Source organism: Carassius auratus, chromosome 25 (assembly GCF_003368295.1).
Source record: "Carassius auratus strain Wakin chromosome 25, ASM336829v1, whole genome shotgun sequence".
In the NCBI taxonomy this organism is placed as follows: domain Eukaryota; kingdom Metazoa; phylum Chordata; class Actinopteri; order Cypriniformes; family Cyprinidae; genus Carassius; species Carassius auratus.
The window spans coordinates 4,695,027-4,721,397 of record NC_039267.1 but is presented as its reverse complement, the minus strand read 5'-3'; the positions used below and the strand labels follow the sequence as shown (position 1 = coordinate 4,721,397).

The window sequence follows — 26,371 nt, the reverse complement described above, 5'->3', positions numbered from 1 at the left end:
TTCTCAACAGCCCTGGAGGGGAAAAAGAAAGATTATTTCCCGATATTCAGTGTGCAATATGCTTCTGTTGCCGTTTTCTTCACAGCGCACCGATACAACAAACAAGAGAATTCGTTAATGAATCGTTCTTATGAGTCAGATCATTTACAGTGAATCAGTGGAACCGGTTCACAGCACCGGTCAGAATGATTCATTCACAAATCTGAACAAGCGGTCCGATCGTTTCTGAGCTTCAGCATATTAAATATGGCAGTTTTATATCATCACACTAACGACACATTGTTGGGTTTTATTAATATTGTTTGGTTTTATTTGGGATTACATTTTTTATTCAAATCATGGATTAGGTACGTTTTTAAAGCGGTTCTTTTAAACTAACAATTCAAAAGAACCGATTCAAGAAAAGATTCAGTCCTCCCATCACAGATGTTGTCCGTCCCACAACAGCAACGATGAATTCAAATGGTTCCGGGGTCACCTTCCGGCTATTTTGCATTCTGCCTTATTAAAACATTACAGCTGGTCAGCATAACATTAAGTCTCTATTCATAAACGTAATCTTGCATCCTAGCATAAACTTTAACATACAGCGTTAACACGAACAAAATGTTGACGTTCGTATTGAAGCTTCAAATGAACTGTTATCCTGTCGTGTGCTACAATAATTCGTCCAAAAGCGTTATAATATAACAACAATTTACCCATATAACCTGAAACAGCGACAGTCACATATTATGCGTAATACTGACGTTTTAGTATGAATATGTACATCTAATCACCGTTCTTGAATAATATTAATGAAGTTCCGGTATGTTTTGTGAGGATGTCAGTTATGTGTTATTCAGGTTCCCGTTCGGCTGTCGGAGGTTTCGGTGGTCACTGATCCCAGCCCCTAATAAAACACACTATGTGTTGGGCCACCCTCGCCTGTCGACTCCCCTAAATGCGCTGCAAACGCCGAAAAGACTTATCGGGTTTTTGCCGGAGCAGCCCAACAGAGATCCGGAGAGTTGGCAGTGTTTTTGTAGGCAGTGTCCAGGGGGTGCGGCCTACCGAGACCGCGGATCGGTGCGAGGATTTACGGCCTTCAAAAACACCATAAGTTTTTTATTATTAAACTTATATTTCCAAGAATGACCATGCGTGGAACCCGCTTATGAAAAAGGTAATATGCATATCTGAACAAAATATATCAGGGTTTGTGTGTTGCAAGGCTAATGTTAGCCTGTTAGCCAGCTTGCAAATTATCGTTAGCCATTTTGCAAAGCTGTGTGCTCGTATTTTATCCCAGGTGTCTTGAAAACCCGCCGGTTTTATAATCTGTTGGGTTCTGTGTTGGACATTAATACTTGTGCTAATTTTATGTAACGTTACAATTTTTTCGGCTTTTAAGAACCGCGATAAAAACACACACACACACACACACACAAATAATAATAATAATAGTGTGTTGCGCGAGTGGTGTGTAAACAAATATGCGTCGATGTGTTATTACATTTTCTTAACCGTGCATGCGTGGTTTGGTACACAGGCTATTAATGTGGTGACTGAGACAATAGAACTGTCTCAAAAAATAATTTAGAGTTTCCTACCTGGACAGCATTTTGGGTATCATGCATTTCTGAGATGCATCAAAATGCTATTTGTTGGCAAGACAGTCCATCTCGCTATCCAAAATGAAACCTGATGTGTAGCAGACGTTGATGCCCGCTTTCCTGCATCACCTGCAGTATTTTTAAACTCATGTTGGTTTAAATAACCAGCTTTCTCTGGTCAATTTTAATGATTCAAGCTACTGTCAATGTCAGGGCTCTTATTGCTGAACAATATGGCTATTTTATTGTGTTCCTTTCACACCAGTAGATATTTTTTATTTTTTTGCTATACTATGTGCACACACATTTTAATTTCAGCTATATTTTCTATATACCAGAAAATATATTTTCCATACCATCTTGATTTTTATTTTATTTTTGACAACAAAAAATAATGAATTATGTCATTTTTAACCTAGTCTTACTGATGTTTCCAAAAATAAGTTCCCTTATCGAGTCGGTCTCTCGACATTACGTATGGGGAAATCCATTTCCTCGAAATTATGAAGTCTGATTGAATAACTCCTTTGCTTGCAAATAGCCAATGGCGCCCTCGCCCTCACCTGATTGGCTGACAGCCATCAATATAGGTGACGGTGGGCGCCAAAACCCTCAGAATCTTTTTTCTTCACTTGAGTCTGGTTTCGCCGTGGATTCACGCATACAGAGCGGAAAATTGTGGAAAATTATCCCCTCTCGCGTTCCGGTGATTTTACTTTTAAAATGTCTCTTTGCCGCATGTGTGGTGGGCCCATTGATTTCCCGGACGCACACGAGCAGTGTGTGCTGTGCCTGGGTCGGGCTCACGCAGAGGCGGCATTCGAAGGATCCGGATGTTGTGCCTGTGAGGAGCTTCCCATCAAGATCCTTCGTGCAAGGCTGGCCGTTACCCGTAACGGTGGCCCTGTATCTCCTGCCTCTCCCCCGTCCGCCGCCGTCGAGCCGCGAACCGGGAGACTGCAGAGAGCTCCGTCGACTGATTCTGTCGAGGTACTGGCGTCGGCCCAACGCCCACGCCACCCTAACGTGGAAGATCCCCTCTCATACTCTGAGGCCAGTTACCGCCCTCCACTAGAAGCGCGGGAAATGGTCTCGTTTGGATATGACGAGGACGACGCCATGTCTACTAATGCCTCAGACCCGGGAGCGTGGTCCGAGGCCCCGTCTGAAGCCGCCCCCGCCTCGCTGGATGCCGAGCTTATGGCGATCCTCACGGAGGCGGTGGCAGATATGGAATTGGAGTGGACAGCCCCCAAGGAGCTGCCGTCTAAGAGATGGATGGACGGTTCTTTCCTCGGCGCGGGCCGCCAGGCTGAAGCCCCGCATAGACCCGCGCCTTTTTTCTCTGAGGTCCACGAGGAACTCACCCGGTCATGGCGCTCCCCTTACTCAGCCCGAGCCCATGCACAGGGGACCCAGCTGCTGACGACGGTGGAAGGGGCGGAGAAATTGGGATACGCGCGACCGCCTCCCGTCGAGGATGCTATCGCGGCCCATCTCGCGTCTTCTCCCGGCTGGAAAACCGCCTCTTTGCCTTCTAAGCCATGTCGAGCTACTGCTCACATCGCTGAGAAGGCGTACATATCTGCTGGACATGCAGCATCTGCCCTCCACACGATGGCAATCCTGCAGGTCTTCCAAACTCGGCTCCTTGGGTCCCTGGATGAGGGAAGCCCGGACCCAGAGTCGCTCAGGAAGCTGCGCACGGCGGCGGATCTCGCTCTCGCGGCGTCGAAAAAGATAGCGCAGGGAATCGGCCGCAATATGAGCAGCCTTGTGGTCCTGCATCGCCATCTGTGGCTGACGCTGTCCGGCATGCGCGATGCCGAAAAGAGGCAGTTCCTGGATGCACCGGTGAGCCCCACCGGTCTTTTCGGTGTCGCGGTGGAATCTCTGTCGGAGAAATACGCCGAGACCGTCAAGCAGTCTAAGGTGATGCCTCATCTTTTGCCGAAACGGTCTCAAGCCCCCCCTGCAGCGAGGTCCAGATCTTCTTCGGCACAGCGACAAGCGGGAAATACCAGGCGCGCGTTCCCGAGCGCGGCAGAGCGTCGTGAGCCAGAGCCACCATTCCGCCAGAGGCAGCCCAGGAAGCCCCGTTTTGGTCCGAAACCGGCCTCTAGCAGCCAAGGGCGCCCGGCTGGCAAGAAGGAGCAGCGTTCCTGATGCTCGTGCCAGGGGGAGCGCGGGACGTGTTCGTCGGACCCGCGGCGAAAAGGGCGTGTTCCCGCCCAGAGTTTGTCAAAGATGTGAATGTTGTGAGAATGAAACCGCTATGTTCTGTTTCAATAAACATGCATTACATGCCTCAGCAAAAGAGCTTTCTTCCTCCCTCTACTATTACCCGCTACATAAGCGAAGCCTCTCCTCCGAGAGACGCTTCGCAAGGCGGAAGCTCGGGGAAACCCGAGGAGGTGACTATGTATGTTCCCGTGCAAGAAGCCGCGAACGAGTCACCTGTCACTCATATAGCGGTCAACGCTTCCCCAGTGGCTGGCGCGCACGCCCCGCCGCAGCATGCATTAATACCCTCCGTATTGAGTCATCTCAGCGCGTGGGCGACGCTCCCCGCGGCATCTTATTGGGTGATCAACACGATAAAACGCGGCTATACACTCCAGTTCGCTCGCAGACCACCCCGCTTCGGCGGTGTGATTATGACAGAAGTGTCAGAACAGAGCGCCCCGCTGCTACGAGCAGAAATATCCTCTCTCCTGGCCAAACAAGCAGTAGAGATAGTGCCCGTGGAACGGAGAAATTCCGGTTTCTACAGCCGTTATTTTCTAGTTCCGAAAAAGGACGGAGGTATGCGCCCCATCTTAGACCTGAGATTACTGAACAAAGCGCTCGCGAAACGCACGTTCAAGATGATAACTGTGAAGCAGATCCTCGCGCACATTCAGCCCGACGATTACTTCATTGCAGTGGATCTAAAGGATGCTTACTTCCACATCCAGATAGCCCCACATCACAGGCGCTTCCTGCGTTTTGCATTCGAGGGTGTGGCGTACCAGTTCAAAGTGTTGCCGTTTGGGCTCGCTTTGGCTCCCCGTGTATTTACAATATGCATGAATACAGCGCTCGCTCCCCTGAAGCTCAGTGGAATGCGCATACTGAATTATCTCGACGACTGGTTAGTCATCGCACGGTCGAGAAGCGCTCTCGAGGAACACAAACACAGACTCCTCGCCCATCTGACAGGTTTGGGGCTGTCTGTGAACATTCAGAAGAGCACACTGCAGCCGCGCCAATATATCACATTCCTGGGTATGATACTGGACTCGCGCTCTATGACCGCGAAGCTGTCAGAGCCGAGAATCCAGTCGATTCAAAATACACTAGCCCTCTTCGTTCAAGGCAGAGCTATCCCCTTAAGAACGTTTCAGAGGTTGCTCGGTCTGATGACGGCCGCAGCCTCCGTCTGCAGACTGGGCTTGTTACACATGAGACTGCTTCAACACTGGTTACAGAGCCGAGTGAAGCCGCGGGCGTGGAGAGCGGGAACGGAACGCCTTATCATAACGCGTTCATGTCTCGAGACTCTGGCGCCTTGGTTCGGCACGACCATATTCGAGCAGGGTGCTGCTATGGGCAGAGTGGTCAGACGTGTAGTGGTCACTAGGGATGCTTCACTATCAGGCTGGGGAGCCCTATGCGATGGCAGACCAGCATTCGGTACGTGGACAGGGGACCAGACGCGCTGGCATATAAACTGCTTGGAGATGGAAGCGGTTCATTTAGCGCTGCAGAGTTTCCTTCCGTTTGTGAAACACCGTCATGTTCTCATCAGAACGGACAACACGGCGGTGGTGGCGTACATCAATCACCAGGGAGGTTTGCGTTCGCGATCCCTGCAGGGATTAGCGAGACAGCTGCTGTTATGGACGGACAGGGTACTTCTGTCGATTCGAGCAGTGCACGTACCGGGCAGTTTGAATTGCGGAGCGGACATGCTGTCCAGGGACGGCATTGTACACGGAGAATGGAGGCTCCATCCGCAAACGATAAATATGATCTGGAATCTGTTTGGCAAAGCGGAGATCGACCTCTTTGCGTCGCAAGAGAACGCCCACTGCCCTCTGTACTTCTCGCTGACAGCATCCCCCCTGGGGGGAGACGCGCTGTCGAGCCGCTGGCCAAAGGGACGGAAGTATGGTTTTCCCCCTGTCAAGTTAATGCCGCTGGTGCTGCAGAAGATCAGGGAGGAGAGATGTGCGTTGATCCTGGTAGCACCCAAATGGCCCAACCAGCCGTGGTTCCCGGAACTGGTGAACATGTCGCGGCTTCCCCCGTGGCGGATCCCGCCGAGAAGGGACCTCTTATCCCAGGCGAGGGGCACCATATGGCACCCCAACCCAGAGCTTTGGGATCTGCATGTGTGGCAGATCAGCGTGGAGTATATCAGCGAGTGCTGCAGACAATAGCAGAGGCTAGAGCCCCTTCGACGAGGCGTTTATACACTCTGAAGTGGAAAGTATTTGCTAACTGGTGTGTTTACAAAAATGAGGACCCCAGGAGTTGCGATATCTCCATTATTCTGACCTTCCTACAGGAACGTCTGGATGCTGGCAGTACCCCATCTACAGTGAAAGTCTACGTGGCCGCTATCGCCGTTTTTCGTGACTTGCTAGACGGCCATTCAGTGGGGAGGCACCCCCTGATAACGAGCTTTCTTCGGGGAGCTAGGCGGCTTAATCCACCCCGCCTTCGTCAGATGCCGGTCTGGGACCTGTCATTAGTGCTTAGTGCGCTGTCCAACCCACCTTTTGAACCAGCCGAGTTAAGCGACCTTAAAGTGCTCTCATTTAAGACGGCGCTACTGCTCGCGCTAGCTTGCGGGAAACGAGTGGGAGACTTGCATGCCCTGTCAGTGAACAGCGCGTGTATGCAGTTTGGACCGGACGATTGTATGGTCAGACTTTTACCCAAACGCGGTTATTCGCCTAAAGTGCTCTCAACGCCGTTCAGAGCTCAGATAGTTACAATTCAAGCATTTTGCCCCGAGGAGGACAGTAATTCAGTGTCTCAGAAGTGCGCTTTGTGCCCCTGCGTGCCCTGCGTGCGTGCCCTGCGTGCATATGTGAACAGAACTAGCCAGTTTCGAACTTCAGAGCAGCTTTTCGTCTGCTACGCGGGTGCCAAGAAGGGCAGCGCGCTGTCGAAGCAGAGGCTATCACACTGGATAGTGGAGGCTGTGCGACTAGCTTATGCTTCCCGGGGAACCGCCTGCCCAATCGGGGTGCACGCCCACTCCACAAGGAGTTTGGCGTCGTCATGGGGTTGGGCGAAAGGTATGTCTATTCAGGACATTTGTTTCGCAGCGGGCTGGTCGTCTCGCAACACGTTTGCGAGATTCTATAATCTGGACATTCCCTCGTTCGCATCACATGTGCTGTCAGTGCAGGAGGAGGGAGTTGAGCAGTCTTTGGACTAAACTATGGGCACGCCCTACCTAGCGCGTGCACTAGCCGTGGTTCTTTCTACCAGGTCAGCGTCAGTTATTGTTGTAATAGCTGCGGTTGAGGTATTCATTCACTATCTAATGTGGTCCCTTTATTATGCCCGCATTATAAGCCGGCAGTGTATTCCCAAGCACCAACATATTGCTGCATTTTCCCCATATCACACCAGTTTTGCTTATCTGGGTGCACTGGATTACGATGGTGTAAGAGCTGATTTGGCTCTGTGCCAAGAGGTGTTTCAACCAGGTCCGGTACCCGACCTAGAGCTAACGCGCTGTAAGAGCTAGTGCTTATGCTCTTCTGTGGCTCGATGCGAGCTGGGCCGGACAGTATTTCCCACACGGCGGGGGTTTTATTGTTCCCCATACGTAATGTCGAGAGACCGACTCGATAAGGGAACGTCCCCGGTTACTCACGTAACCTTAGTTCCCTGAGAGGAGGGAACGAGACATTACGTAACCTGCCGTGTGGAAAAACCTTCCAGCCTCATTACTCTCGTTCAGTGGAAGATTCTGAGGGTTTTGGCGCCCACCGTCACCTATATTGATGGCTGTCAGCCAATCAGGTGAGGGCGAGGGCGCCATTGGCTATTTGCAAGCAAAAGAGTTATTCAATCAGACTTCATAATTTCGAGGAAATGGATTTCCCCATACGTAATGTCTCGTTCCCTCCTCTCAGGGAACTAAGGTTACGTGAGTAACCGGGGACGTTTTTATATCTGTTTCAATAAAACAAGTTTACACTTCAAAGGTGATACAAAAGTGCTTCTTAGACTTATTAAATTCTACTCTGAGGTGGCATAAATACATTAAAGGCTTAATTTAGCCTGTTTATTGCACCATTGTATCTTAACACTGAATTTTAAATGGGTACAAAGCAGCCTTAACTTGGCAGTGTAAAAAAAATGCCTTTTGTCAGCGGGTTAGATAATGTTACACTGGAAAGATTTAAATCAGCAAATTATGTAATGATAATACTCATTTTAATATTACGTTTAAATTTGTATGTAAGTGTAAAATGTCATGTACAAGATCAACTAATGTACGATGTACAAGATCAACTAATGTATGATGAGGCATTGATTGTTCCATCAACTGGCTCAAAACTGTTTCACAATCATCCTTGTTGTGAAGCCCTGCAGTGTGAATGCCCCTAAAGATATTTGGAGTGTTTTATTGGACGTTTTTTTATCCAGTTTTCTTGTTTTTCTCTTTTAGGGCTGTACCAAGGTGATGAAAAGGATCAAGCTCCTTTGCACGTTTGGCTGATGCTCACATCCATGTCAGTTCGCTGCTATATCAAACCACAAAGTGTTCCTGAAAACATTATTACATATAAGTAGTTTTTTTCTTCATTTGTCATTCTCACGAGCTGTCAAAATAAGTTCCTCTTTGCCTCCCCACCTTTCCCATCGTGGGCAGTCCAACAATCCCTTCCACTTAAATTCACCTGGAAAGAGGTTGAACTACGGCACAAAGCTGAATCCATACAGCCGAGCCCGGATGACGGAGGCATGGCAGCAGCATGCTGTTGCCCCGCCTCCAGTTGTGCACACCATCCCACCAGGGGCGGACACACTGGGCTGCACCGTCTACGGCATCGTTCTCCAGCCAGACACGGCATTGCAACAACAACAACAACAGCAGCAACAATCCCAGCAGCAGCAGCAACAACAACAGCAGCATCACAATCAGCAGCACAACCAGCAGCAGCATGCGGCACAAGCGCAGCAACCCTCCTTGCATGTCGGGAGCGAAGGAGGACACAAGTGTGGTGCGTGTGGCCATGACATCTCCCATCTGGCTAATCCTCATGAGCACCAGTGCATGGTGAGCCAAGACCGTTCATTTCAGTGCACGCAGTGTCTGAAAATCTTCCACCAAGCCACTGACCTGTTGGAGCACCAGTGTGTACAGGTGGAGCAGAAACCCTTTGTGTGCGGGGTGTGCAAGATGGGCTTCTCCCTGTTAACTTCTCTAGCGCAACATCACAATGCCCATAACAGCGGCAACCCAATGAAGTGCTCCATATGTGAAAAAACATATCGGCCGGGTTCTGGAAATGCCACACCAACTTCGTCAACGGCCACTCCAGGGCAACCATCCACCGACGAAGCGTCATCCAGTGGCAGCGCTGCCGTTGGGACATCAGGCCAGCCTACTTTCGAGCCTTCGCAACCTGACAGGCCCTACAAGTGTTCGGTGTGCTCCAAGGGCTTCCGTCACTTATCTGAGCTCACCCGTCATGAACGAGTCCACACGGGCGAGAAGCCTTTTAAATGTGAAACTTGTGACAAAAGCTTCAGCCAGTCCTCTCATCTAGCCCACCACCAGCGTACCCACAGCTCCGAACGGCCGTTCAAGTGTGCGGTGTGTGAGAAGAGCTTCAAGCACCGATCTCACCTAGTCCGTCACATGTACGCCCACTCAGGTGAGCACCTGTTCAAGTGCAACCTTTGCGAGTTGCACTTCAAAGAGTCTTCCGAGCTCCTCCACCACCAGTGTCAGCCGCAAGGTGCTCGGCCGTTTCGCTGCGCCACTTGCGGGAAGGGCTTCAAGCGTCCGTCCGACTTGAGACAGCACGAACGCACCCACTCGGAGGAACGCCCATTCCACTGTGAAGACTGCCAGATGAGCTTTAAACAACAGTATGCCCTGGTGCGCCACAGGCGAACGCACAAGCCCTCCGCCGACCGCCCCTTCAAATGTAACCTGTGCGACAAGGGCTTCCTGCAGCCGTCCCACTTGTTGTACCACCAGCACGTTCATGGCATGGACAACCTTTTCAAATGCGCCTCTTGTGGAAAGGGCTTTAGCCAGTCCGGGGAGCTGCTCCGTCACAAATGTGGTGAGTCGACCTCGCCACCCACAAATCCAGACAAGCCCTACAAGTGCGACGTTTGCGGAAAGGCCTACAAAAAGGCCACCACGCTACAGCGGCATCAGAATTCCCACTGCACCGAGAAGCCTCTCAAATGCTCACTGTGTGACCGACGCTTCCTGTCCTCCTCAGAGTTCGTGCAGCACCGATGCGACCCATCCCGGGAGAAGCCCTTGAAGTGTCTGGACTGCGAGAAGCGTTTCAAATACTCTTCGGAGATGCAGCGACACAGGCGTGTCCATACTGGCGAGAAGCCCTACAAGTGCGCCAGTTGCGACAAGGGCTTCAAGCAGCGTGAACACCTGGCCAAGCATCAAAGCGTGCATGCAAGAGATGCCCAGTTTAAATGTGTATGGTGTGGAGAGCGATTCACTGATCTAGGAGCCCTTCAGGAGCATACTGTCCAGCACACAGCTGAGGGTGGGGGGTACCCTGTGTCCTCTCTCATTCAGTAATTTGTGCCCCTGATTACCATTTGCAAAGGTATTATCAATCACCGCAAACTACTCCAGTCAAATGAATTCTTACAAGGCCCAGTAACCTCATAATACCTCATTTTCTTCTAAACACATGCATATGGTCAACTAGTTGTTATTCCCTTTTTGATATCAAGAGGCATACTTTAATTGGATTTTATTGGCAAAAAGTTATCGATCTCTATCTAAATCCTGGGAAGAGGCAGGGGGAGATCTCCAAACTCTGTCCCAGATAGCACTGTGATCCTAGTCCCGTAGGTCGGTATTTGCCCTGCATGGTGGCTCCTTGACCCAACGTGGCTCACAATGCCCCCATCAGATCTCTAGAGCACAAGACAAAAAAACAATTCTGCAACTAATTGTTCAGGCTTGATTCTATCATATTCTTTCATTTTGGTCGTACCTAGAATGGTTGAAATACTGCTTACTGTGTGCCTCTATGTTAACAGCTATTCTGATCACTAGCCTTGCCTCCAGTATGAGTATGTTTTACACACATTTAGAGCAACTCTGGCAGCCTACTGTGCGCATTTAGTTCACCCCAAAGCTAATGACAAAACAAAAAGGGGGACAAATTTGTGCTGTTGAAACTGTCTTGTCTATGTCAGTGTTGACCTTCCCCTCATTGTGGCAACTAATGGTATGTACCAAAAACCATCACTGTACTGTACCAGAACTTAAACGGGGCAGATCATTAACCAGCAGAAGTATAACGACCTCAGACGGTCTCTACATTTCACTGAGATTATACATAAATATATAGAATCTATATAGAAATGTAAACCTCAATCTTGTATACAAACAGTTCATATTAACACAGGAATCAGTACAGCTGTCCTGAAAATTGCCTAAAAAAAAACCTGCAAAGGCTTCCTGTATTACTGTATGTACATAGTATGGATGCAACTTGTTTACCAGTCCTGTCATTAGATATTGCGTTGTCTTTTTTAAACTGCACCACAATTTTATAAGTAGCTTTTCATGTGAAGGTCTGATTCATATATTCTTTAAGTTTTGTTTTCCGATTTGCCTTTTAAATTAATTTCAGCCTCTTTGTAGATGTAGTTTGGATTGTTATTGGTGTGTTCAGGGTTGTGTGAAAGTTGACTGTTTTTATAAAGGTTTTTACCCCTTGTCCGGCCACCCACTCCACCATACAGGACTCTTGTAGGCCTACTTGTACAGTACCCTAAGTGTCATTCTTCCTCTGCTGTTTAGATTTATCCACGTGTCTGATCTGCCAACACCGTGTCCTGCCTGCAGTCATTTGCCTTTCGCAACATGACGGCGAGTCATTTATTGTTATTCTTTTATAAAAACCATAAGATCAAAGACTTTCAAAATGGATTTTCAGTTCCCCCCAGAATCAAGGAGGGAAAGTGATTGTTTGGGCCTCTAAGGCCTTGACTTAAATGCACGTCATTCTGACGTTTTTGTTCGTGAATGTCTGTGTTGCATACTCATCAAATAATAACCAGTATGTTCTTTTGAAAAGGTTTTTTAAACTGACACTTACTACAATCGTAGTATATACATGTACATGTTTTAGAGGGAACAGGTTGATTTATACTACTGCGTCAGACCTAAGGTGTAGCCTTTACGCTGTAGGCTATGCATCAGTTTTCATTTATACTTTTGCATCGTTGTCTGCATCGATGTGCAGTACACGTCCACGGTCATGTTGCTGGTGTAGCCCGCAGTACTGTGACAAAAGTCGAAGTAGAAGCAGCTCATCGGAGAAGCATAATCGCTGTGACGTGGCAAATTAATTTTAAATAATTATTTAAAACTACAAAAGGAGACAACAGTGGAACAGAACAAGATTGCATTATTTCAGTCTCCACAAGGACTTGTATCACGGCAGATCAACATTGTTTGTCACGGACAACTACTGATGTATAATACTATGTAGTATAATAAATAAGACACTTGTTCTTTGCTTTGTTTTATTTTACATAAAAAGGCGTAACATTATTATATATTAAAATGCACCTAAACACACAAAACTCAAGTATATGAAGGGAGGGGTTCAAGCAGACCAATCATAGTGCTTGTTGTCCGCGTTGAATTGACGTACTGTTAGATTTTTGGAGAGGTGCACATCAGGCTACGGCATAAAAAAGTGCATCTACGCGTTGGCTACAGCGTAGGTCTGATGGAGTAGTATAAATCAGCCTTAAGTGGTACTCATTCAAGAGTAATCTTTGGATTTTCAATCACATACTCTACTTTTTTAATATTAGAAGAAGCTACCACATTTGTATTGGTTTATAAATCTGAATTTGAATAGAACAAGCTGTCCAAGTTTTGATTTGCAGAGGGGCTTTTTTTTTTACTGTAGGCATTCAATCAGTGAGCAGTTGGATTTGGCAACTATGTTGTGTTTTTTATGTTTTCACGTTTATTACTTTTTTATTAATATTGTTTAAAATCTCTATATAAATATCTATATACTTGGCAGACGTGTCAGGACCACAGGAGAACGTTAAGATTGATGACCTTCCTCTATGGTTTTGAGACCCCTCCACCCCGTGCATGCCTGCTGTGTTAGTTCCCGTAATCTGTTCCAAGTATCTGCACTTCCGAGTGCACATATTTCACCTTGATTTTTTTTCAAATTGTAGATTGTGAATGAGCTAGTAAGAAAACTTCATGTGGCGGTTGATGTGATATTCATGCTTAAATATCTGTATGTAGCATTTAATACACACAGCACTAACTAATAAACCTTTTCATAATGCATTCTTGTGTCATTTTTATGTTCATTTTATTTTTCTGCATATTGATGCATTTGTTTTAAAATATGTGGTTTACTTTGACCTCATCTTGGGTATTGAGATTATTTAGGACGTGTTTAGTTTTTGTTGTTTCAGAATCCATACAATCCAGCATCTACGGCTGCATATCGTGTAGGAACTGTTCTGGCTCCAGCAGTGATCCGAAGTTTGTCCCAGGATTTTGAGTATGTTTTTAGTGCCATCTGGAATAATAATAATAAGGTCATTAAAAACCACAATTCTGGAAATAAAAAAAAAAATTATACATATACTTTAAGAATCCTTACCTCTGCAATCTCCACCTTGCGTTCCCATTCTTTAACACTCTTCTTCAGCTGAACATGAGACTCCTTAACTTTGATGTATTGTAGTACATGTGGTACGTGAAAATCGGCCAACTGGGCCCTCAACTTCCTGTTCAGAACCTCTGCCTTGTTTCGTTCCTGTCAGGAAAAAAAATCTTATTATGGCTTTCGGCCAGTGGAGTAGTACCACTCCAAATAGTACAAAAGTCTTTTAGTCTGTTTTTGTTGTTTTTAATAATGGTCGATAGATTACCAGAATTGTAATATTTATTTATTTACTACCATGATGTTGGGTTCTGAAGTGCATATAAGGAATTTCATTATCCTGACCTCCTCTGCTTGCTTGGTCTCCTCCTCAAACTTCATCAGTAATTTCGCCCGTAAAGCTGTGTCACTGCTCAGCATGTCTGACTCATGTGTCAAGGTCTGAAGCTTCTCCTGCACGATTAAAATATTGAAACATGATCCTGTAGACACTCACAGTTTTAGGTCAAAGACAAAACAGTTGATGTCTTAAGCTTTCAGGACCACATTATGGTTGATTGAGCATCTCACCTTATTGGAATTCAAGACATGCAGGGTCTTCCCTGTGAGTAATTTGAGTTCCACACGTCTGAGGTTTTGCTCATCCAGAAGCTTCCTACATTTCATGTTCCCAAACTTGAGCTGCTCAAAGTCCAAAGCTGTCAGGCCTTCACCCATCTCCTCTTGTTGTTTCAATTGGATTTGTAGTTTTTTCTTGTATGCGAGGAGTGCTGCATTCTTCTGATGCAACTTCTCAATCAGGCTCTCCTGGAAAAATGTGGGCGCTTTATTGTGCTTTCAAATTACTATTCTTGTAAACATGCAATCTGAAGTTTTCTTTTACCTTGGCCTTTACTTTGTCCTCAATGTATCTGATGACCTTCTCAGCACTCATCGTCACACTCTTTTTATCCCGCAGTGCTTTACCAATGTCACGATCAAACTGGCAACATTCTTTTTTAACCTCCGCCAAGTGCATATCAGCTTCTTCCAGAGTTGCCTAAAGAGGGCAGAATCAATTACATAAAATATGAAATGAATTAGTAATAGCCTCATGAGCTTGTTCTCCCTCTCTCTCTTGACTAATGACCTTGTAATTGTCCAGCTCTCTTTCTGAAAGGTCTTTTGCTCTCTTCAGATCCTCGGTCATCTGTTTATGCATGCTTTTGGCGACATCACATTTCTGTTCCAGTGTCAGGAGCTGTTGTTTTGCTTTAGTTTTCCTTCCTGGACTCTGGTGACAAAAGATTGATAATGTCGTGATTGACAGTCATTGATGAATTAACGAATGACATCAAGGAAATAATATATATATATATATATATATATATATATATATATATATATATATATATATATATATATATATATATATATATAATTTTTTTTAAAGAAATAAAACAACGTAAAACTTTTTAGATTACGAGATTAACATGCACAAGTAATAATTCACCTCAAAATTTGAAAGTGGAAAGAGACAACCGTGACGTCATTACGTATGGAACGTTACTGCATGGCTGTATTCATATGTTTACAAAAATGAGAAATTATTCAAAACGCATATAACACACATCGAATATGAAATACGTACCGTTGCTATTTCCATCTGTGATGATGTTTCATAATTCTCCGATTGGGGCTGCAGGTCCAGCCCAGTAATATATCGCTCAAACATATCGATCTCTGCTTGTAGCACTGCATTTGAGCGTCTTAAATTCAGGTTGACAAAAGTTATTCAAATGAGTTATTCAAATGTAAAAAAAAAAAAAAATCATTTAAATGACTGTTGACAGATCAAGAAATAAATCGTTTAAAGTCATTTGAGACGCTGCGGGCTGGTTATCAGCCAACTGCATATATTAAAACGAACAAAGGTTATCGTTTGGAAAATATGAAAGGTTATCGTTTTGAAAGAATAGTCGTTATTAAAAATAATTTTGTGTCTTACTTCAAGTCCTCAACAAGTCCAACAAGTTGTTTTTCATCCCTGTTGATTTCACCGTCCTCCGTTGTTTCAGCCATGGTTGCTAAGGAAACCATGACGTCACAGATCGTGCGCGCGTCTGCTTCGCCGTTAAATCATTTATATTCAAATAATAAACACATAAATTCATTATTGTGATATTCGGGGGTGTTATTTGGGGGCAGATTATACCAGACGTTACTCCATATTCACAGAAGTCCTTAAAATAAAACAGCGAAATAAACAAATAACATCAGAATTATTAATATTGTAATGATTAAATTATGAGGAAAAGTAACGTTACATACTAACGTAGATGTTCGTGTCGTTTACATACAGATGTATGTTTCCCGAGTAAATCGTTTATTAAGTAAGTTAAACCATTTGTACAAAACTGCATGTGTTATGAAATGACATATTCTTTTGAAATTACTGAAATGGAAACAATGGAAAACCCAGCTAGGCTATGCATTTCCTCAAAATGTATATTTTTTTACATAGTACTTGTGTCGCATCTGCTCCTCTTTCATCAGTGGAAACGGAAGTCTTTCAGGCGCATAGCAACGGACCATAGCGCAACGGACGGACATGCCCAGTGGCTACTACATCTTGTACTTCCGGCTGTTCGATGCTAATTGATAAAGCTATCTTGCGCTTCCGGGTCAAACCGTTGCAGTCCGTTTTTCTTGCAGCAGCACGGGGGGATTGGTCCGGAAAACCCGAACCCCGATCACGAGCAGAACGGTGCACTGGATTAAAAGCGGGTTTCGCGAGTGCTGCATATCGATCTCACGCGAGCGACGTCACGGGGAGACGGTTTTTCACGGGGGTCGAGCAGAACATCGATTCTCTCTCTCTCTCTCTCTCTCTCTCTCTCTCTCTCTCTCTCTCTCTCTCTCTCTCTCTCTCTCTCTCTCTCTCACACACACACACACACACACACACACACACACACACCAGTCAATACCCCAAGCTTAGAGTCTGGTCAGTTATATTCTACTCAGTTTCCGTGGTCTGTATTCTCCAGCATCAACTGCTACAGACTGAAGCTCGAGAGGAAACGCATCCTGGATTTTCTTCTCGAATCTCTATGCTTTGGATCGAAGGGATTTGAGGCCCCTTTGGGGTGGTGGGGGGGTTTAACCCACAATAATTAGATTTAAACAAACCCCCCCGCCTAAGACTCAAAGTCTATTTTTAAACCAAATAACTTTTCACATACCTTCTCACATACAGATCCAAAATAGACTATCTAGACTTCATATTCGCAGCTTTGCGTGGGATATTAGCCCTGCCAGGGCATTTCACAGACTATCCAGCATTCATCTTCACCCTCGGATCTCCAGGCGGTATAAACACCTCTGACAAGGCCGAGATCGAGCGCTGCTCCGCGGACACCGCGCTCCATCGTTCACGCCTCTGATATCCGATATCTCACGCCTGGACCGTATACTATCAGACCTCCCCCGGGGTGGTCTGCCTCTGAACGGTGGTCCTCCGTGTGTTTTGGATTGAATTTGGCGATCGGATTTCTCCTACACCCTGAGCCCCGTCGCCCGCCATGCCCGGCCCGGTGGCCGGTAGTAAATCTCGGGTGTATGCCGATGTCAACACTTTGAAGAGCAGGGAATACTGGGACTACGAGGCCCATGTGCCCACCTGGAGGTGAGAGATTTAAAGCTATAAAAAGCCCAAGTGCATCATCACCTGATGCTGTGTCTCAAACCCAGCGAGCTGCCTACCTAGGCGCGTTTCGTGTATTATTTTGTGCATGTGTCTGCTGGTTTTCTTTGCGCAGTGGTTTACATTTGTAGGCTCGCCATCGATCGTGATGGGAAAGTCATCAATCTGCGTGATCGAGCAGCCCCTGTGTGAGAGCTGATGATGAGAGGATGACATGAAGGGATTCACAGATGCAGCGTTAGAGAGAGGAGTGTGTGACTGTCCACAGCATCCACAGATTTTATGCAAATGCACCGATTCCCTCAAGTGTGCTGTGCACATCCAGTAATTACCTTTCTAAACCAGTGCACTTATACAGCATTTAGTAGCTTTAATGGTTAGATTCCCGAGGATCAGTTAATGTGCTCCTCTTTTGCACAGTGCACACATATTTATAAGTGATGGTGAATAATAATTTTTTTTTTTTTTTTTTTTTTGTAAACACAAAAGATGAATTCATTTGGAATTCGTTTTCACACAGCTCTTTTCTATGCAGTGAAACTGATCATAGTGACTGTCAACCTCCAGAAAACACCATGAAAGCATGCTGAAAAAAAAAGCATAAAAATGTCAATCAAAAATCGTCCACTTGAATTCCATGGGGAAAAAATAACCATAGCCCTACTTTAAATTATGGTATTTCAATTTTTGAATGAACTATGACAACATAATTGTACAGTATGTAAAGAATACTAAAATAACACAGTTGAAAGCAACTGAAGATCTTTTTTTCTTAAAAAAACATATAGATTGTAGTTTGTTTATTGTATACTGTTCATTACTATAGTTAAAAGTGTTTCAGACAGCAGACCAGTGCTTAAAATGTCGTCTTTGGCTCGGTCCCTTCCCTTGCTAGAGACGTCAGCTGAGAGGGGAAATGATGGGCTTGGTCATTTTCACAGATGGTTAAATGTGTTTCAGCCGCGTGTTTGCGTGCTGGGCTGGAGATGTTTCTGGTGTAGATGCTCTTTCTGACTGACATGTGAATCTGTGTGCCACCTGCAGTAACCAGGAGGATTACCAGCTGGTACGGAAGCTCGGGAGGGGCAAATACAGTGAAGTCTTCGAGGCCATCAGCGTCAACAGCAATGAGAAGGTGGTGGTCAAAATCCTCAAGGTGAGAGACTGTATGCAGTGTGTAATCAAAGGCCTGTGTCATCTGCCTCTGTAGGGCTACAGGGCTGAAATATCGTGGTTACTCTTAAAAATAAATGTAATGTAGATGTCCCTCCTCTTAATATTCTCAATAGCAATAGCATATTCAGTTTTTAAACAGACTAGTTTTTTTAAATGCCTACTTCAACTTAACCTCACTGTTTACTAAGCCATTTCATGAGGTTTTTACTTTTGTTTAAAGGGTTAGTTTGCCCAAAAAGGAAAAATTGGTTGCAATTTATTTTACAGTACGTGTACTTACATGTACTTATAGTGTACTTAGTGTATTTATCTAAGAAAGTTCTGGTAATACAAGGTAATTACATGGGGTAGAGTTAGATTCGGGGTTAGTACCTAGTTATTACATAGTTATTGTAATTATTATATGTATGAATATGAGGAACAGGACTGTGCTACTGGAAAATTTGTCATCACTTGCTCCCCCTCATGCCGTTGAGTTTCTGTCTTATATTGAACATAGAAGATATTTTGAAGAACGCTGGTCATCAAACAGTTGATGGTCCCCATTCACTTTCATAGGATTTATTTCCCTACTATGGAAGTCAATGGGGACCAGCAATTGTTCAGTTCTTCAAAATTCTTCAGAATCTCTTCTTTTGAACACAAAATAATGACAAAATTTCATTTTTGGGTAAACCACTCCTTTAATGGTGACTAGGTTTTGATATTGTTATATCATTGATTTCTAAAATAGCCTGTCAAGAAAAAGAAGATCAAGAGAGAGATCAAGATCCTGGAGAACCTGCGAGGAGGAACCAACATCATTCAGCTAATGGACACAGTAAAGGACCCTGTGGTACGTTCTCCATCTCTCTTGTCCAATCAGGCCGCATAGTTTGTGCCTTTGATTTTCTGTCTCTGAAGTTTGTGGGTGGACAGCGTTTGAGACAGTCTGCTTTTTCTAGCTTGCAGGTGCAGATTTGGGTTTAGGCTGGAATTATCTGTAAGAAGTTCTTATGTCTCAGATTTGTCATTAAAATTGCACAGAGAAATATCAGCTTGGAAATGTCACAGATTTACCGTGCTAGCATAAGCAACCGCTATTTGAGTGATTCCAATGGATTTATCTGGACACAAATGAGATCAAACGAAGAAAGTGATGATTATTTGAACAGCAAATTAGATTGTAGATCTGAATAATGAGTTGCAGCCAGTTGTGAGGCTTTCGTAGTCCACGTGCTCCTGTTTTATTCCCGATTGAGCTTGATGGTGTCTGTTAATGCTTACCATAGTTGATTAAAGGACTTCCTTTTTTCTGATTGTTCATCTCATTTTCTGTCTGTTTTGCGGTTTCTCCCCAATCATTCTGCAGTCTCGAACACCTGCGCTTGTCTTTGAATGCATCAATAACACAGACTTTAAGGTATTTTATAATTAAGGTTATCTATCTGTCTGTCTATCTATCTGTCTGTCTGTCTGTCTAAGGTGATGAATAATTAACGGATGGTAATTTCAATATTTAATAGGAGACTGTTTATACAGTAGTAATCAGTTATTTTGCAAAAACATTTAGCTGTCTCTTGGCTAATCAGAATCCATGCAATGGTGTAATAATAAAAATGATCCGAAATGACTTAAGTTATTCTTCATATCTTTTGTTTTCTTCCCGTTTAGGAGCTGTATCAAAAGCTGACAGATTACGATATACGTTTTTATATGTATGAACTACTAAAGGTAAACTCACAAGTGTGTGCCTCACTGGGCTTGGTTTGGAGTTTTGTATGCATTGCTAAGTGTTTTTTTTTGTTTTGTTTTTTTCAACACTGACAGGCTCTGGACTACTGCCACAGTATGGGGATCATGCACCGCGATGTCAAACCCCACAATGTTATGATCGACCACCAGTTAAAAAAGGCAATGATGTTTTTTTAATCTTGTATTGTATTCAAGACATTCAGAATGCAAATGTTCCCTTTGTCGTGTAGTTACTGGCTTTATACACCAGCAGGGGGCATCAGGGTGCCATTTTCTTTTGGCAAACGAGGTGGTTTTCAGATGTTGATTTGTGTGTGTCTGATGCAGCTGAGATTGATAGACTGGGGTCTCGCTGAGTTCTATCACCCCGCACAAGAGTACAACGTCAGAGTGGCTTCACGCTATTTCAAGGGTCCAGAATTGTTGGTGGACTACCAGGTAAAATCCGATTCACACAGGATCAAATTCCTTGATTTTATGACAACACAAACACTTTCTCTTATCCATCCCTTCGATTTTTGTCGGGAACTTGTTCATCCAGTTACAGATCAGTTAAAGTACCCAAAAAAAATCTATCTTCGTCACTATCTCAACTCATCTTCAGATAAGAAATCTTTCAGATCGTGAAAGACAAGAATAAAAGGCTGTCAGTAACAGTCAGATTAGCATGAAATAAACAACAATAATGGTATTTAGAGCATCACTCTCGCACATGTCCTTAAACGTAGCATGTTTGATGCTAGTTAGCCCGACACTTAATCATTGCATGTAGTTTGTCATTTTTAGAATCTGAATAATATTCAATAAAAGTTTTGGTATGTCACATATTGCTGTTTTCCTGTTAGGTTGTCTATGTTTATGGGGTTAAATGTGTGTTGTGTTGTGTGTACAGATGTATGATTACAGTCTGGACATGTGGAGTCTGGGCTGCATGCTGGCCAGTATGATCTTTCAAAAAGAGCCTTTCTTTCATGGCCAAGACAACTATGATCAGGTGAGTAATATTCATATCTTTTGCATCAGGAATAGATTATGCAGTTTTAGGAATGTTATTATGCTTTTACCGCTTTGTCTTAAGCATGTGACCATGATCTCATTTGCTTCCCAGTTGGTGCGGATCGCAAAAGTTCTCGGGACGGATGAGTTATTTGGCTACCTGCGCAAATACCACATTGAACTGGATCCACGATTCAAAGACCTGCTTGGCCAGTGAGTACCAGCAGAGGATGTCATAGAGGCATTTACATGGATTTTGAAACTATTTTTAATACACAGTAATTACAACAACTTGTAATATTAATGATATCTGGCCCAACTTGTGGTCAGTACATGGTTATTGAAATGCAAAGCAACGTTGTTATAGATAACTAAACTAAAACTATTACAAAAAAATATTTACTTGAAATAAGACATCAATTAATATTTTTCAGATATCTGTCAAAGCAACCTTTCTCATTTTCATTAAATTACATGATATATCACTTGATGTTACTAAATAACTAAAATATAATAAAACTGAAATAATAATAATAATAATAATAATAAACTATATAGACATTGTAAAAAAAATAAAATCGAATTATTTATAAAAACAATTTAATAGTATATCCATGATACTTAAATGACACTCATAAAAAGTACCAAGTACCAACTGATTTAATACTAATACTGACAACAATCTACTACTATATAAGTTTGTCCAGTTATTAAAGCTCTCCTGCTGTATCCCACAGGCAGACACGGAAGCGCTGGGAACAGTTTGTGCAGACGGAGAACCAGCATCTGGTGAGTCCAGAGGCTCTGGACCTTCTCGACAAGCTGCTACGCTACGACCATCAGCAGAGACTGACCGCCACCGAGGCCATGGAGCACCCTTATTTCTGTGAGTTAGCTTTACCTCACTGTTGACAATGTACACAGACAAAACGAGCAGTGGGAAGATCCTGAAACATACATGGCTTGTGTCTTTAGATCCAGTGGTGAAGGAGCAGTCTCACACTAATACAGACGGCACCATAGTGTCAAGTGGAACCAACACACCCCGATGAGAGCTGGTATCAAGATTTCATTAGAGTTTTTTATGTGTTTATTCATTGGTTCAGTCAATATTTAATGGCACATGCTTATTTTTTGAGTTTAGGTGAACTAAGTTTATTTTCTAAAAACATTAACAGTTTAATAAAGCTGACAAATTTAGATTTTAAAACTCAAATATCTATTTCCATACTGTACGCATGTTATTTGTATTATTATTTATATACTATTATGTTTTAAATTGCATTTAATTTTTATATTTTCAGTTTTCATTTTAGTTTAATTTTATAATGTGCTGCGTTCATTTTTATTCATTTGATTTAGCTTTAATTTATTTTTATTTCACGAAAATGATTTTTTGTAGTGTTGCTTAACATTAACAACACTGCTGTAGCATTTCAAATATTCATTGTAGTATTTTGTGTATTATTTTTCACATAGAGATGCTGGTATTAACCAGATTTTTTTTTTTTTTTTTTGTCTTTGCATGTTAAAAATGATTATGAATTATACAGAATCCATAGTTCTGTTTTTTGTTTTTTTTTGTAGCATTTTACATTGTCTGTAATTCAAATTATATTTTCTAAAATTCTCTTTTGTTGTTGTTTTTCAGGACCCGGAAAAAGGAAGGCATTTGTTACCTCAATTTTTTATCCCTCGTGTCTGAAACCTCTTCAAGTGTACAGTGAAAGTTGGATCTAAGCAGCACCTGTTACACCTCGTCTCTCAGACACACACACACACACACACACACACATGCACACTCACATACACTCACACCGACACAGACATTTCAGCTTTCCTGTGTCTGTCAAGGTTGGTCTGCCCTTCTATAACAGGTCTGTTCCTATAGCTTGAAGATTTCAAAGCTTTCCCTCCCAAGTTTTAAATGAAAAGAATATATCCTCAACTCCACCCCCCAAGTACACTGGCCCCTCCCACCTTAAACTAGGCATGGAGAATGAGAGCAGAATGAACCCCGCCCCCTCTCTCCTTACTGGTCTGTGTCTCCGTCTGTTCAGTATTCAGACCTTGGCGCAGCCTCTACATACTGTAGTAATAAAGTGGCATGGTGGACCTTTATTTCTTTGCTCTAAGTAGATTGATTACTATATTAATGAAAATAAATGATTTTTATTTAGATTTATGTGCCTTGTTATTGTCTGTTAATTTGCAGTTTTAAATGTGTGCCTGTTTGTGGTGTTTTCAATTGCTGTTTCTCATACTTAAAGGGATAGTCTTCCCTAAAATGAAAATTGTACTCATTTACTTATCTTTGTGTCATTCAAAACCCATATAACTTATTTTTTCCTCTTTGCTAAACAAAAAAAAAAAAAGACATTTTGGAGAATGTTGGAGTCCAAACAACATTGGAGCCCATTGACTGTTGAACCAATGATGTCACATGGACTATTTTAATGATATCTTTACTACCTTTCTGGACCTTGAACTGTCAACGCAGGGTCAGAAAACTGGGATTTCATCTAAAAATACTTTATTTGTCTTAAGAAGTTTGGAACGACATGAGGGTGAGAAATCAATGAGAGAATTTACAATTGTTCATGTATTTGAACAAACCTCTAAAAATTAAAAATTAAAACATACTGTTGGCGGAAACAACAAGAAATGACAAAATCTAGCAAGAATATTGTTTCGGTTGACCCAAAACCAAAAAACACATTCTTGTATTAGATTAATCAGATATAAACATAACTTGGACATAATATTACAACATTTAAATTCTTATGAAAATGACACGAACGTCATACGCATGAATTTGAAATGATGTGCTAGTCAGACTGCATGAGCCACTTTGTGAGTACATTCAGTGTACCAAAACAACGTTAAATGATGCATAAGAAATTGACAATATTGTATTACAGTGGTGTAATAATTAGCTGTATTATAAGATATTTCATGTTGGCCTTAAATGTCCTTAATCTATATAATGTTTAAATATTTGGTTTAATTTTGAACTTGTTTTTTGTTGAATGGAATATCTTAGTCAAGAGGAAATCTGTTTAAATTAGCATTGTAGTCGTCATAGTGCAACAAAAATATGAGTCAAAACTGCTAAAAATCAATTAGGGATCTAGTTTATTTTATTTTTTATTATTATTATTATTATTATACAGAATTTTCAGGTGCAAAGAGAAATGTGATGCAAAACATGGTTTTGTTAAGGTTGTTGAATAATATCCTAATGTTCTTCAGTTCGTTGTTGACCATGGTGTGTGAGACCAGGTTTGTGGTTCATGTTGTGTGCAATATGATCTCTGCATCTCTGATGTTAAGCAATATTTTGGCTATGCGATATCTTTCCTTTTGCCAGCCAGGTTAATTAATTGGCTCTGGCTCTCATGCTTCTCTGCCTCATAATACAGCTCTTTTGTATTCAAGAGATGTTGTAGCCCTTACAATAAGGGCTACCTCATAATATGTTTTTTTAATCTTGTATAAGGGATTCAACAATTTTATAGACTCAAAACTTTAAGTCCCAAAAGACTTCGCCTTTGTAAGACACAAAAGAAAGGATTGTTCCGTTTTTACCAAGACAAGTTTTACATGGCAGTCTTTGGTGTGAGCGACTCAATGGTTCAATGGTGTTTTGGGAGGCGTCTCAATAGCGGCCCTTTGTGACACCAAGGGCTCAAGTGTCCATTGCTGGCTCATGGGATGACGCGATTTCTCCAAGACCTCCTTCATCTGTGCAGTCCCCATTAGTCCGGCCTACCTCCACAGGTCACCGTTCACCTGTGTTTAGTTCTTTTTTAAACCCTCTTCTCAATTTCAGTGTTAAACAGAGAGAGACTCATCATTATTCATGTCTAGGCCTTGTGTGGTTACTTCTGCCCTCAGTGGCCCTGACCTTGACCAACAGCTCCTCACGCGTGACTCCAACATGAATATTTCTGAGTGAATCTCATATCAGATTGAGGCCTGAGAGAATGTATGTCAACCACAAACCTCACAGGACGTCAAATACATATGCTTTTATATAAAATCATGAATATTCCAAGACCAAAAACCCGTAGAGCTCTTGACAGAATACTTGGCGTTTTGGTTCACCAAAGTGAAATGAAAATGAGGTTTAGAGATATTACCTGTCACATGATGACCTATATGTTTTAACATTTGATGAAGTGACTTCAGTAATGACCTTATGTAACTTCTGCTGCACCCATAGGTCATTCTTGGAGGTGAAAGGAACCCTGGGTCTATTTGGCTAACTTAAACCTGTAAAAGCTTTGTTCGTCTTCGGAACACAATTTAAGATATTGATGTTCTGCGAAATGGCGCTACGGTGATGCAGAGAGACACAGAGGAGAGTAATTTTTGAATTTGTGAAAAGTCATTATTTTTGTTTTCTTCCCATACAGAAAGTATTCTCGTCGCTTCATAACATTACAGTTGAACCACTGATGGAAGATGAACTATTCTGATGATGTCTTTTATAATTTTCTGGACCTTGACTGTGTAATTTACTTGGCAGTCTATGGGACAGACACAAGCCTCCCGGTTTTCATCCAAAATATCTTAAATTGTGTTACGAAGATGAACATAGCTTTTACGGGTTTGGAACGGCATGGGGGTAAGTGATTAATTACTACATTTTCATTTTGGGGTGGAGTATCTCTTGAAGATATGAAATCTGAGTGCTTTCTGACCCTTCACAGACTGCAACATAACTACTATGTTCAAGACCCAGGAAGCCAGTAAGGGCATTGTTACAATAGTCCATGGAAATCAAATTAACTAAATATCTTCATTTCTGTTCTGAAGATGAAAAAAGGTCTTATGGATTTGGAACGACATGAGGATGAGTAATAAATGACTGATTTTTTTGGGTGTTCACAGTCAAAACAGTAAAGAAATAATGACTTTATTCAACAGTTTGTCTCTGAGAGACACAGAGGAGGTCAAAATTACATATACAATATATTCTTGTTGTTGTGGACCTATATGTCCATTCTTCTGCAAACACAAAATATTAACTTGCGAGGTCCACACAATGAAAGTCAATGAGGTGCAAAAACATTTAGCAAAATAACTTCTTTTGTGTTCCACAAAAAAGAAATACAATCAACCAACATGGAGGAGATTCCTATTTCATTGTGGTGTGAGGATGGAATTGGAAAGAACTGAAAAATGCCAGAAACATTTTCTGATAGAAGCCGTCCAAACATACTTTTAGTATGCTGACAACATTCTTATAAGGTGACTCACTGATAGTATATCTAGCTTGAGCAAACAGAAGGATT

The 26,371-nt window shown here is 42.9% G+C and overlaps 3 protein-coding genes across 4 annotated transcripts; 2 read left to right on the top strand and 1 right to left on the bottom strand.

Moving 5' to 3' along the window:
* The first annotated feature begins 447 nt into the window (after nt 1–447).
* Nucleotides 448–13,154, top strand: LOC113043052 (zinc finger protein 319-like). Its single transcript, XM_026202166.1, has 2 exons — nt 448–1,165; nt 8,275–13,154. Exon 2 carries the CDS (start codon nt 8,560–8,562, stop codon nt 10,390–10,392), a length of 1,833 nt encoding a protein of 610 aa, XP_026057951.1. The 5' UTR covers nt 448–1,165; nt 8,275–8,559; the 3' UTR covers nt 10,393–13,154.
* A 9-nt stretch (nt 13,155–13,163) lies between these two features.
* LOC113043053 (coiled-coil domain-containing protein 113-like) lies at nt 13,164–16,102 on the bottom strand. Of its 2 annotated transcripts, none has more exons than XM_026202168.1 (9): nt 15,980–16,102; nt 15,468–15,582; nt 15,111–15,228; nt 14,610–14,753; nt 14,364–14,519; nt 14,051–14,287; nt 13,826–13,933; nt 13,478–13,633; nt 13,164–13,393 (listed from the first exon to the last, which is right to left on the bottom strand). In XM_026202168.1, exons 2-9 carry the CDS (start codon nt 15,557–15,559, stop codon nt 13,283–13,285), a joined length of 1,122 nt encoding a protein of 373 aa, XP_026057953.1. In that variant the 5' UTR covers nt 15,560–15,582; nt 15,980–16,102; the 3' UTR covers nt 13,164–13,282. The 2 variants fall into 2 exon arrangements, with proteins under 2 accessions (XP_026057953.1, XP_026057954.1); XM_026202169.1 differs by having other exon boundaries at nt 15,987–16,069.
* Nucleotides 16,103–16,161: 59 nt separating this feature from the next.
* LOC113043054 (casein kinase II subunit alpha') lies at nt 16,162–23,256 on the top strand. The gene is made up of 12 exons (XM_026202170.1): nt 16,162–17,147; nt 18,210–18,321; nt 19,075–19,176; nt 19,693–19,743; nt 19,995–20,054; nt 20,151–20,234; nt 20,403–20,513; nt 20,968–21,069; nt 21,184–21,284; nt 21,809–21,957; nt 22,047–22,129; nt 22,723–23,256. Exons 1-11 carry the CDS (start codon nt 17,044–17,046, stop codon nt 22,121–22,123), a joined length of 1,053 nt encoding a protein of 350 aa, XP_026057955.1. The 5' UTR covers nt 16,162–17,043; the 3' UTR covers nt 22,124–22,129; nt 22,723–23,256.
* The last annotated feature ends 3,115 nt before the right edge of the window (nt 23,257–26,371 follow it).

Coding starts and splice junctions, on each gene's coding strand:
- LOC113043052 (XM_026202166.1), top strand. CDS start 8,560: ATGACGGAGGCATGGCAGCAGCATGCTGTTGCCCCGCCTCCAGTTGTG.
- LOC113043053 (XM_026202168.1), bottom strand. CDS start 15,559: ATGGTTTCCTTAGCAACCATGGCTGAAACAACGGAGGACGGTGAAATC. Junction 14,754..15,110: donor CACAGATGGAAATAGCAACG/GTACGTATTTCA, acceptor TTTTGTCACCAG/AGTCCAGGAAGGAAAACTAA. Junction 13,934..14,050: donor ATGTCTTGAATTCCAATAAG/GTGAGATGCTCA, acceptor TTAATCGTGCAG/GAGAAGCTTCAGACCTTGAC.
- LOC113043054 (XM_026202170.1), top strand. CDS start 17,044: ATGCCCGGCCCGGTGGCCGGTAGTAAATCTCGGGTGTATGCCGATGTC. Junction 21,070..21,183: donor GCCAAGACAACTATGATCAG/GTGAGTAATATT, acceptor TTTGCTTCCCAG/TTGGTGCGGATCGCAAAAGT. Junction 21,958..22,046: donor CATGGAGCACCCTTATTTCT/GTGAGTTAGCTT, acceptor TTGTGTCTTTAG/ATCCAGTGGTGAAGGAGCAG.